General features: G+C 47.5%; 1 protein-coding gene across 1 annotated transcript in view; it reads right to left on the bottom strand.

Annotated features, from left to right (window-relative positions):
• Positions 1-12,866, bottom strand: part of LOC113405318 (sushi, von Willebrand factor type A, EGF and pentraxin domain-containing protein 1-like) — a 169,722-nt gene that overhangs the window by 17,224 nt on the left and 139,632 nt on the right. Inside the window, exons 42-44 of the mRNA XM_026646401.2 lie at positions 10,748-10,921; positions 9,370-9,546; positions 8,608-8,778 (exon numbers count right to left, since the gene is read on the bottom strand). Coding sequence (XP_026502186.1) covers positions 8,608-8,778; positions 9,370-9,546; positions 10,748-10,921 — 522 coding nt within the window. The remainder of the gene's footprint in view (positions 1-8,607; positions 8,779-9,369; positions 9,547-10,747; positions 10,922-12,866) is intronic.

Here is a 12,866-nt window from a genome sequence, read left to right as displayed (position 1 = left end):
GGTTCATTAGTAGTCTAAATATGATGAACCATTAAAATACTTATAAATTGCATGTTTGAACCAATCCAAAACTACCACTGAAATAGCCAAGTTTAACTAGGTTTTGCTGCAAGTTTCACAGTTTCAATGTGAAACCATAGCTTGGATTCACAGGTGCTGGAACTAGGGGTGCTGCTGCATCTCCTGGCTTGAAGTGGTTTCCATTTTATGCAGGGTTTACAGTTTGGTTCAATGGCTCTCAGCACCCCCACTACACAAATTGTTCCAGCCCCCCGTTTGGATTCCCCTGAAACTGGGCCGAAGGTTGTAAAGCTTTTGTGTCAAAGCCTGAACTGCCTGTTGCGTTTCTGAAGAAACCTGAATCAGAGTTTTGCAAAGTCTGGGATCTCGTAATAAAAAGTTTCACACAGCTGTAGTTCTAAGAAAGTTAACAACACCACAGTGATTCACCACTATGTGTATATTATTGTGAAATAATAGGCAACCTCGTTTTTCTGAATACTAGTTAAGTTATAGTACTATTACGAGGAAGCTTAAACAAAAGCCATTTAAAAGCTGGGGCAAACATTTTTAAGGATTGTATCTTAAGTGTAAAGCTTCGAAACTGCCTGTGATCCACACTTCGCCTGAGTGATGTCCCAGGTGTATATCGTATGAGTAGGTAAATAAAATAGGCTGACATAAACAAGGCTGGCTTTATGCTACCAGGAGTCCCAAACTACCAGTAAGAGTTGGCTGTGAGATGTGTCCCCACTCTGCCACTGGAAAAGGAGATAAAGTTGGTCTGTGAAATACAGAGCTTGTTTGGTATGCATTGCCCCAGGTAAGCTCTGCAATTCAGAGGGTTGCTTTTCTTGTTCCTGTGGCCAGCCCTGGTTTTGAAATTCTATATGAAGAATAAGACAGTATTATTCCGATGTGCACTTGTTATATATAGCTCCAGGGAATGAGAGACCGTGTGCCTATGGCCGTGGAGATCATTGAATAGTAGAGCAGGCAAGAGAAGAGAAAGGCAGTCTTGAGCTTCAGAGATGGGACTGGATGTTAGAAGACCTAACGTCCTCTCCTCTCACACTAGTGTAAATGAGGATTAACTCCATTGAAGTCAAAGGAGTTATACTGGTGTAAAGCTAATGTAAATAAGAGGAGAACTGGACTTCTGGCTTCTCTTCTCAGCTCTGCCACAGACTTTCCATGTGACCTTGAGCAAGCCACTTACCCTCTGTATGCCTCAGATTTGACACCACGTAGTGTTTTTGTTAGCTGGCTGGGAACAAGCTGTTTGGCAGTAGCTCTGCACCCTGGGATGAGCCCAGTCCAAAAGTCTTGTGCAGAGGGGGCCAAATTCACTGCACAGCTTTTAAAAAAGAAACACAACGTTTCTCCATGCTACAACTACGTATCCAGTCAGTGAAGCAGAATTAGTAAAATGATCTGTAACAATGCTATCTGGTGACTCCCAGTAATGTTATGATCTGTGAAACTGGGATAATGCATTGCAAAACCTGAGTTTTAGAAAGTGCACTGAAATCCTCTGATACAATAAGTATTACTACTATTGCTAGGGCTACCATTTTGTCACAGAAGTCACGGAATCTGTGACTACCAGAGACCTCTGTGACTTGAGCCCACCTGTGGTGGCTGAAAACTGCGGGGCCCCGAGCTACCAGCCACTACAGGCAGGGGAGGGAGTGCCCTGGGTGCCCCGGGAGCTCAGAGCCGCTGCAGGCAGCCATGGGCAGCAGGGTGTCCAGGAGCTCAGAGCTGCCACAGACAGTTGGGCGGGGCACCCGGGAGCTTGGAGCCGACACAGGCGGCTGGGGTGCCCGGGAGCTGCCGCGGGCGCCTGGGGTGTCCCACAACTCCAAGCCTGGCCCCCAGGGGTGGTGTGGGGACCCCCACAGCTCCCCATTTTGTCATGCATATTTTTAGCAAAAGTCATGGATAGGTCACGGGCTTCCGTGAATTTTTCTTTGTTGCCCGTGCCCTGTCCGTGAATTTTACTAAAAGTATGTGTGACAAAACCTTAGCCTTAACTATTGCTAATCAAAAGTGATATGTAAGTGCAAAATTTTATTAGGCTACAGAAAGTAAGAGATACTACAGTGACGAGCACGGTACAAGACCCAGAATAGAATGGAACAGACTACAACTATAGCTCTCAACTACCTTTTTGAAAGAAGTCCCTTGCTTTAGAGCCAAAGGAAGCTCTAAACCACACATTTTTGGTGTTCTCATTTTTTTTCTTGCAAATTAGTTACATGGGAAATGCTGGAGAGAAAAACAAAAGATACATATCACTGTTTTTTGCTCAGGAAATTCAGCCTATGTCCTTTAAAACGACGTGCAGTGCCCTACGGTTCTTCGTTTGGCTCTCAGACTGGCTCTTTGTCCTACGTTTGGTGGTGGGCAGATCGTGAGCTCCATGGATACTGTCGCTGGTTTCCCAACTGGGAGCTTGAATATGATCTCACTCGAATTAGCTTATGCTGGTGTAACTCCACTGAGTTCAGTGGAGTTACTCCAGATCTACACCAATGTCACGGAGATCAGAATCAGTGTGATCTTTAACTAGATACAGTTCAGACAAGCGCAGCTGTGCTCTCCCAATTACTACACAGTCTGTATTTTTTAATTATAATATTCACATTAATTACTTTGTTTAGTTGGGTTAGACATTTCTTGCAGGCTTGGGACATTAATAACTAACCACTGGTGTCAAAAGCTACGTGATTCATTATGCTGGTTGTTTTCATGTTGCTTCTGATGTAGATCACAAAGCCTTAGATACTGTGTAGGCCTTTTGTTAGGAAAATATTCAGCCTTGTTTATAAAGCAGTTCTAAAAGATCACTTTCACATATATCAAGGAAACATAAGCCTTTTCTCTCATGAATATCTTTGGTCCTTTTTATTCTTGTTTTAGGGGAAGGAGGCGGGAAATTATTAACATACTGCATTAATATCTAGAGTTGCCAGGTCTGGGATAGCGCTTTGTGTGTTAGTATATTAACCCCTTCATCTCCAAGGCCACCTCAAGCCACTGGTATTTGGAGAAGGGAGGGAAGGAAAGCTAAGAGGCTGGGGATTGCTAAACAGTGAGCAATAGAGATCCATGTTCTTCTGGAGCAGGACTTCTAGGCTTTAATTTTTTTAAATGTCGGAATGTATATGGTTTACATTATATTAGAACCATTAACATTTATAAATATAAGGCAAAAAGAAAGCAGAATCATGGAACTAACAAACTGCGTGTCTGCCGGAATTGTTTAATAGCTGTTTTTGTTATATTACATCCCTTTCCTCATCCTTTGGCTTTCATGAGACCGAGGCCGTGTCTACGCCACACAGCCATGGTGGTGGAGCTGTGCCACTGTAGAACAGTAGGGTAGATGCTTTGTACATCCACGGAAGGGGTTTTTCCGTTGTTGTAGTTGGTTCACCTCGCCGAGAGGCTGTAGCTAGGTCAACAGAAGACCTAGCTGCATCTACAGCAGGGATTAGGTTGACCTAACTACATCGCACAGGGTGTGAAATTTTTCACATCCCCGAGTGATGACATAGCTAGATGGATTTAATTTTTCCGGGTAGACGAGGTCTCTGGCTCCTCAGGCCAATGCCACTTTTGAAAATGCACTGTAGACTTCTAAGGCGCTGAGGCCTTTTTGAAAATTTTACCCATAGTGCTTATGACTATGAATAGACCCAGCAACTTCAGTGAGACTAATTATGGTAGTAAGTGCCATGAGACTCATCCAAAGCCTATTCAAGCCAATGCAAAGTGTCCTGCTGACTCGCAGGGGCCTCTGGATCAGGCTGCACATTTGGTAGTAGAATGCAGAATCAGGCCCTCGGGCTGTAAGCTCTTTTGTGGTAAGGAGCTGCCTTATCCGACATCTCTAAAGCCTTAACACACTTCAGGGCTGTGTTTAAATAGCAAATGTTAAAGAGGAATGAAGACTAACAACAACTTGCAGCGTTACACTATAATCGGGCTAGAACCCAAAGCTTTTATGACAGATCAGCAGTCAAATGTTAACACCACAAACTTACCCAAAACATCTTTGCTAGTCGATGTCTAACTAATTCCAGAAACCTCACACAGAGATCACTTCTACATCCTCACGTCCACAATGAGTGTTAAAGTGAGAGTGGGAAAAATTCTCAAAAAAATTGAGAGTCTGTCTTTTAATAGGACTTGGGCTCCTAAGTCACGTAAAGCACCTTGGAAAAGTCACCCATCATCTTCACTTTGCTGCTGGGCCCTCCACTCTAGCAACTGTGATGGTGCTCCATTGCTATCACAAGGCAGCATTGTGATATACATGGAAGCCCAGGAGTGGCTTTTTAAATCTGTGAAGTGCTAAGAAGTCACAAACCTTTTAGATTTGGACCTTGTCAAAGTGCTCTATCTAGGGTGACCATGGGAAACCATTATTGGAGAGCAGGGCAACATGACTTTTCAAGGGCCTTTACTCATAAGATTCACCATCATTGACAATAGTTTTTGTATTATATTAGTGACTAGAAGTCACAGCAGAAGTTGAGGCCCCATTGCGTTAGGCATTGTACAGAATCCCTGCCCCAAAGTGCTTGCAGTCGAAACAGAAAAGGGTGGGGAGGAAGATTTTACAGATGGGGAATTGAGTTACGTAAGGTCTCATAGGAAGAGCTGGAACTGAAGTCACGTCTCTGGTGTCCCAAACCAGTACATTAGCAACAAAACCATTCTTCCCTCTGATGCAAGAGCGCTTGTGTAACCCACACACCTTCTGGGTGTGGTGTTCTGTCCCATCTAGTGGCAGTGAAACCACTTATAAGAGAGAGAGATAAAATGAATCTGCTCTACAGCCAAAGCTAACAGCCAGTTGGCTTTTAGCTCATGCAGTAGAGGCTCATGCACTAAGCTCCAGAGGTTCAATCCTGCTCCCCGATGATCAGGGTCTGTTGGCATAGGCGGCGAGTTCCATATCCACGTGGTGCTCGGGCACCAGCAATATTCAGAGCCAGGAGCCCAGCTCCAGCAATACTTGGGGCCGAGTGTCCCCCTCCGCCCCCCCCGGCCCCCCCCCCAGCCCCCCCCCCCCCCCCCCCCGGGGCCCCCCGGCCCCGCCTTGCGCCCCCCCCCCCCCCCCCCCCTCGCCTTTCACAGGCCCCCTGGAGCAGTGTCCCTGTCTCTTCCGTGTGCTGCCTCCGGGCAGCAACTGCTGCCGCAGGGTCCTAGTGCCCCCCATCACCACTGCCAGGGCAGACTGACTCTGAGACTGCCCTTCCCCCTCAGACCCTTCCCTTTTCCAATGTGACCCTCCAGCAGTACAGGGGGCCCCCCCGCCCGCAGTCACCGCGCCTGCCCCATGCTGGGCAAGGAGGCAGCCCCATCCCTCACCCCCAGTGAGGCTACAGTCAGGGGCAACAGCAGGGGAGGAGGCGCACGCAGCGCCCCCCGGCACCCACCACGGGGAAGGCGAGGGAGATTCCTGGACCTGAGAGGGGCCCTAGGAGCACATGCAGTGACGGGGGGGGGGGTGCAGGAAAGGGGGGCTCCTCCCCCAGAGCTTGCTGCTGCCGGCAGGGAAAGGGCTGGGGGGAGTCCCCCTCTCTGGTCCCTGTCCCGGAGCAGCCTGCCTGCACCGCAAACTCATCCCCAGCCCTGCCCCAACCCAGAGCCCACACCCCCAGTCAGAGCTTTCACCCCCCCACCGCACCCTCAACCCTCTGCCCAAGCCCTGAGCCCCTCCAGCACCCCAAACACCTTATCCCCAGTCCCAGCCAGAGCCCTCATCCCCCCCGCACCCTGACCCTCTGCCCAAGCCCTGAGCCCCTCCCACACCCCAAACACCTCATCCCCAGTCCCAGCCAAAGCCCTCACCCCCCACACTCCTACTCTTGCCCTGAGCCCCTCCCACTCCCCAAACCCCCCATTGCCAGCCTCAGACAGAGCCCTCACCCCCTACACCTCTACTCTTGCCCTGAGCCCCTCCCACACTCCTAACCCCTCATCTGCAGCCACACCCCACAGCCCTCACCCCTGCACCCCATCCCTCTGCACCCCTCCCATCCCCAAACTCCCTCCCAGAGCCTTGGGCAGGTGGGAGGCGGAGTTTGGGGGGACGAAGTTTGGGCAGGTTCTGGGCACCACCAAAATTTCTACAAACATGCCACCCCTGTCTGTTGGCGTTACAAGTGGGGGCTTGTCTGGGATTTCAACTGGGAAGTCTCCAAAGCTCAGGACGCACTTCCTCAGCTAAGGGAAGTATGTAACTCCTATAGCTCAGTGGTTTGAGCATTGGCCTGGCTAAACCCAGGGTTGTGAGTTCAATCCTTGAGGGGGCCATTTAGGGATCTGGGGCAAAAATCTGTCAGGGACAGTACTTGGTCCTGCTGTGAAGGCAGAGGACTGGACTCAATGACCTTTCAAGGTCCCTTCCAGTCCTATTCTTCTATGATTCTATACCGCTACGTCATAGTGTAGTAGTTTATCAGCGGCGGCAGCAAGCCGCGAGGGGCGCCCTGCCGGTCCCTGCAAGGGCGGCAGTCAGGTAGCCTTCGGCAGCGTGCCTGCAGGAGGTCCACGGATTCGGCGGCAATTCGGCAGCGGGTACGTGGACCTCCCGCAGGCATGCCGCCGAAGGCAGCCTGCCTGCTGTGCTTGGGGTGGTAAAAAAGCTAAAGCTGCCCCTGTAGTTTATATATACTTAGTGCTAGACATAAATACATACCCACACAAGCACAGTGATTGCCAATAAAGTATCAACATTTGCTAATAGCCACAATGCAGTTATTTCCTATTCTAAATAAAGGGAAGAACCGTGCCATCTCACGTACCACTTTGTAATAATTTCTGGTAAAAGCCAGCTTTTTAATGGTGACATACTTCTTAATGTATGTATGCTTTTATTGTATACACATATATATCTAACACACACACACACACACACACACAGTTACTGACAAGAATTCCCACTGATAGCTCTGTGACACTGAATGGACTGTCCGGTCTTTATCTTCAAGATCACTTCTCCACCATTTAGGGACAGGTTTAAAAATAGAGAGGGAGCAAGAAACAGACACACACAGACTCTAGGTCTACATGCAAAATATGTGAGTTTGTGCACCCATGTATGTACGATTAATCACTGCAACTGTTGTGCAAACGGGTGCATAGGTGTTTAAATACTAACTTTCATATGTGCTACAATTAGGGTATATTTGCATGCAAATGCAGCTATGCAAATACATGCCCATTTGTCAATCAAATCTTCTAGTCCTTACAGTTCTGTACTTAAACTGGCCAACACAGATGCTGTGATGCTTCCTCCGTGCTCAGTGTGCATTATTTCAGTACAGCTGTATCAGTTTATCTCTGCACATCTTACTGCAGACAGTTGTTTTCAGCAACACGCAGAAGCTAAACAACAATGATGGAATAAGCACCAGTTGTATCAGCCACCTTCCTTTCCTGCAGTGCTCTGCCTTAACAGTAAAAAGCTAAATTTCTTTAAGTATCCGAATGTAACAGGCTGGTAGTATTTGTTTAGCACGTGTTGTTCCGCCTGGGAAAGGATTAAGTGTATTCTGTAGATGCATAGCGGTAGGAAACTTGTTCCCCCTGCTGATTATAACTGATGTGTGAATGACTCTCTGGAGAGAGGGGATCTAGGGCAGGAGTTCTCACAACACATTTTTTGGTGGTCTCAGAGTGCGGCTACCAACTCTTGCTGGTGGCCGCGCTGACAATTTTTCCTAAAATACGTAATTAATTTTAGGAAAAACAAATAAATATGCACATATACATGTCCAAATCATTGTAATTTATCTATGTAGGATTTTTTCAGACTCAGTAATAAAAATAGTGTACAGTGGTCTCTATTCTTTAGTGGAACTAAACAGAACAGAAACATAAATAAGGTACTTTGCATGTTCTTGTCTTTTTGTTGTTGTTTCTTTTGCTTTTTTTGGTTGCTTTTTTAAAAACAAACTTGCTAGCTAGTAAGTCTGCTTCTGTGAAAAGTGATATTTGTATGTTTGTTAATATCACTTTTCACAACAGACTTACTTACTCAGCCCTGGCAAGCCCTGGGACAAATTAAGCCCTGGATGGGGAGGGAGGCAGTGGGGCCCAGAGAGGATGGTGGGGGTGATGAGCCTGGGGCCAGAGCCTGCTACCGCGGGGATGGAATCTGAAGCCACCAAAGCCTGCTGCTCCAGCCCCCGAGAAAGTGTGGAATTCACCAGCTGCCTACACCTCCAGCATTTGTATCTCCGGAGGGGCCACTGCTTCCCCCCCCAATCACAGCCCAGGAGGCTGTGGCCGCAAGAAAAGCCCCTGGTGGCCACATCTGAGAAACGCTGATCTGGGGTATGAGATATGCAGTCCTTGAAAGAGGAACCCCAGAAGCAGCCAAGGTTAGGGAGAAGGTTTAAGTTAGTCTATTTATTTGTTTGTTTGGGTGTTTGTTTATTTTAAAGCAGAAAGGGCGTGAGTTTGTACTTTACGCGCAACGGGTTAAATTGTGGCTACAGTGAAGTCGTATGGGAATTTCTCCTTGTGTGTTTGTACAGCAGGTTAGGAAAAGCACCAGCACACAGTTAAAAAAAAGACTCTTACCTTTGCAGGCAGGCGGTTTTGTCCAGGTTCCATTTTCTAAACACACAGTTCTCAGGGACCCCTCCAGCATGAACCCGCTGTAGCACGAGTAGGTGATCATGTCTCCATACTGATAAAAGGTACCACGGGCCAAGGCGTTTTCAATGTGAGCAGGGGGCCCACAAGAAATCTCTAAAGAAAAATACGAAGAAGCCACAATGGGCTGACGAGCTGCAGCATCTGGGAACTCGTTGACAATACGGTACATAATGTCCCTGTCTGGTTAGGGTGCGAGCCTGCAGGATGCTGAGCGCTGCCAAGAGGAGTGTGGGGAGGAAAGCTCTGCAGAGAGAGGCTTCTGCGTGGTGCAGAGAAATGCACACGGTGTCTAGCAATGAAAAGAGACCTCTGCACTAGCACCAAACTTAGCCCTGGTGAGAAGGGGGAAACTGGGCATGGTGGGGAACAGAGAAAGGGTGCGACCAGGAGATAGGGCTTCATTGTAGCAGACACAACATTGTGCAGAGCAAATCAAACAGCGAATGTGTATAATGTGCCCGGCAGCCATTTTGAAGACATTCCCCCCACTCCCCTCCAACTGCCAGCCAGGGGCAATGGCTTACGTACTGGTGCTTAAAAGTTGTAAGTAGAAGAGAGTGACATTAGGCCTTCTTGTTAGGGCTGCCCACCAACAGAGAAATATGCCGGAGGGGTATACGATCACGGGGCATCTCCCAGCCAGCTTCTCACAACGTCTGCCGTGAATTCAGTTTGTACACTTACTTTCACATTTAGCTCTCGCTGGTGTCCAAGTCTCGTCAGGGTTACAGGTCATTGCAGCGTGCCCTTTAAGTTCATAGCCCTCCCTGCACTTGATCGATACTTTCTGGCCGACATAAAATTCTGTCTCAGACAGGCGAGCATTCTCTGGGATTATGAAAGGCACAGGACAAGGATTTGCTGTTCAAGTGTGGGGGGGAAGGGAGAAAAAATATTTGTAAAGCATGTCTGCAAACTCTCTCCCTCTTTTCATCATCAAATTGCAAAACCAGCAGAATGAATGAATGGATCGATTGCTCCCCAGTTTCACCTTTAAACAGGTGTAAAGTTGTGAGGCTTGAGGTCACGAAATAAAGATAACAGGCCTGATTCTCATTTACGCTAATGTTACTTTACACCACGTTCGGCTGAAACCAATGGCAAAACTCCCCTTGACTTCAGTGGGCTCAGGATTTCCCCCTGGCAGTAGAAGCAGGCATTGAAGAGGATGTCAATGTAATTTACATTGCTTTAAGATCCCCCTGCACTGCTAGAGCAAAGTAAAGAGGTTTTCATGTAAACGAGAAGCAGACCCTTTGGGTTCAGTTGGATTTACAGCGGCTTAGTGGCACCGGAACAATGTAGAGAAGCGGCGGAGTGCCAGGAAATCTGTCCCTAAGGGTTCACACAGTGAAGAGTATTAATATTCAACAGAGTTTACAGGTCACCTATTGTTCCTGTACACTGTAATTTTGGGCTAAACCTTCCTGACCTTCCTCATGGGAGCATTTCCATTGATTTCAATAGGACGAGTCGTATGACAAATGTGACAAGGATTCAGTACAACAGCAGAGGGGATGCTGCTTCTATGAAGCTAAAGACACATTGGTCTCTTGTTTAAAAAAATGAGATGATCCAGCTAGTGCAACGCAAGACAGATCTAAGATCAGTTACAGCCAAATAAGGTTACATGGGGGGCAGAGGGGCAGATTTCAATCCATTTAAAGCCCTTTTCCAAATAAAGTCACCTGCTGCGGAACAGTTTACTCTCTCAATTTCACAAACATCTGTAGGCAGATGTTATATTTAATGTGCCTCAGGACTATTCAGTTCTCCACCATGCACACAGGTGTCCCCCAACACCGCAGAATAGCGGAAGATTAAATTTCGCTATGTAAGGAAAGTTTCACTTAAGTTACAGAACTTCACTAAGTGAGGAAAAACTGGGATATGCAAATATATTTGATTTTGAACTTGACCAATTCTGCTCAGTCACACCAGTATAAAGCTGGGTTAGCTCTATCGAAGCCAATGGATTTACTCTCAATTAACAGTGGTTTAAACAAAGAGCAGAATTTGTCCTTTAATGCTTAGAAATCTTCCTTAAAGAGCAAACACTCACGTTTGCACAGCGGGATTGGGTGACTCCAGCTTCCAGTTCCCGTGCATTCTGCTATGGGCTCCCCTTCCAAGCTGTATCCTCTGTCACAGTAATATGCTGCTCTGCTGCCAACTGTATTATTCTCATACAGTGCCTTCCCATTCGCCAAGGAAACCAGAGCTTCGCATTTGGTCTCTGCAAGGAAGTAAAGTCATTCATTTAAACTATATTGGGCCCCCACTTTATTCTTTGATATAGTGATGCAGTGTTTATAATAGCAACCGGAGAACAATAAAACATAATACGTGTTAACAGAAAAATCAGTAGCGCCGGAAAGAAAATATAGTTGGGTTGGTGCTCTACTGATGGAGAAAGGGCAAATATCCAGGCATGTTTTTAACAAGATCACAGAGCGTTTAACAAGGTTGGCCATGAGGCTTTGGACACCGGTTAGTTGAAGGGGATTGAGCTTCAGTGGTTCCTTTCTTTTCACATAGAGAGATCCCAGAGAGTAATGTTCTGCCTCTGCAGCAGGTGGTACTCGCCACCATCAGACCGGATACTGGACTAGAGGTATCACTGGTCTGATGGGGTGTGACAATTCCTGTATTCCAAATTGCACAAAGCCAGAAGGAGAAGCAGTCAGATGATCTGGGCTGTACTGCCATCACTACTCAAATGACAGGCAGCCCTATGTTTGGTCTTCCAATTGATTCAGATGGTGCAGTTTTCCTGCTACCTGCGAGACTAGATGAGCTAGCGGCTTGGACAAGAGCAAGTTGATGGGACCTTAAACCACGTAAGACAGAGGTGATGCCAGCTGACAGGCAGGAGAGAGCATCTAGAGATGTGGATACAGTAATATCTATTCTGTTACTGAGGGGCCATGCCCACCCTTTGTCTTGCATTGTTCTTGCGTTCTCAGATGGTGGGGGCAGAAACACCTCGTTCATCTGCATCTGGCTAGATGCCTGTGATCTTTTCTTTCTGATGTGGGTCATCCAGACCCCAGGCCAAATTATCACAATATGCTCCGCAACTCGTTACCCTTGAGATCTGTGTGATGGATGGTTGTTAATGCAGCATCTGAATATCTTTTCCACCTGCCAATGAGCTAAAGGTCCTACCTCCTGTGCCTCTGGATTACCTGCCTGCAGTGGGGCTGTGAAGTGATCTCTGGGCCCCGCCCCTTCACACGGAAGGGGGTCACTGGCATGCCCTGAAGGCTTACCCTCCAGGTGCTGCTGTTTCCCTGGCTCTGGGGAGAGCAGTTCCACACCTGTCTGAGTGGGACACCATCAGCCTTGGCAGCCAAGTGAAACTCGCAGTCCTGTTGGTGGCACTGACTCCTGAGGATTGTGCCGCTGGGTGTGGAAAGGCATCAAGGGGGTCAGTTAGCACAGCTGCCCTTGCTGCCTGGCTGCGCTGCTGACACCTCCCTCTCTCATCTCCTCTGCCCTGTGTACGCCAGGTGGCCTCTCTGTGCCGCTCCGCACCAATGTGAAGGGGTCAGATCCTCCCTAAATCTGTGTGAGAGGCTGGATGTAGAGAATTTCCACTTCACAGGCGGGGAGGGTGAATGAGGATGTCAGCAGCAAATAATGAGGCTAAAGGGGGTTGTAAATGAGGGGCGCTAGGGCCCAGTACAGAGGACAAAGGGTATCTGTGTCAGGGGCAGGAACTGCATGAAAAGAAGTGTTGGGGCAGGAGTTGAGCTCAAGAGAGCGTCTGTCATGAGAAGGCGCTAAGGACACAAAGAGCCCAGAAAACACAGAGGGGCTTTTCCGAGGAAAAGAGGAGCACGGAAAGGGGAAAGTTAATATTTAACGTTTAATGCACATTATAAAGTTTATAATGTACGTTTGTTTAATCTACTCCCATGTATGTTGATTTTGGCCAGTGTCATTGGAGGGGAAAACACTGGATGTCCATACATATTTGGGATCTTGTCAATTACTTGTTCTGCTTTTTTGTTGACAGCTCTGCCTCCTGGTTATAAACACAAACAATTCATGCTTATAATGTATTCTGGTTTGGGGCAGGAATAACAGGACATATTTAAGCACTCTTTGAGTTGAGTAATTTGCGGAAAAGTGTGTGTGTGTGTGTGTGTGTGTGTGTGTGTGTGTGTGTGTGTGTG

The sequence above is a fragment of the Terrapene carolina genome, unplaced genomic scaffold (assembly GCF_002925995.2).
Source record: "Terrapene carolina triunguis isolate 2854851 unplaced genomic scaffold, T_m_triunguis-2.0 Scaffold35022, whole genome shotgun sequence".
In the NCBI taxonomy this organism is placed as follows: domain Eukaryota; kingdom Metazoa; phylum Chordata; order Testudines; family Emydidae; genus Terrapene; species Terrapene triunguis.
The sequence above is the reverse complement of the archived record's forward strand: the minus strand, read 5'-3'. Positions and strand labels throughout refer to the sequence as shown.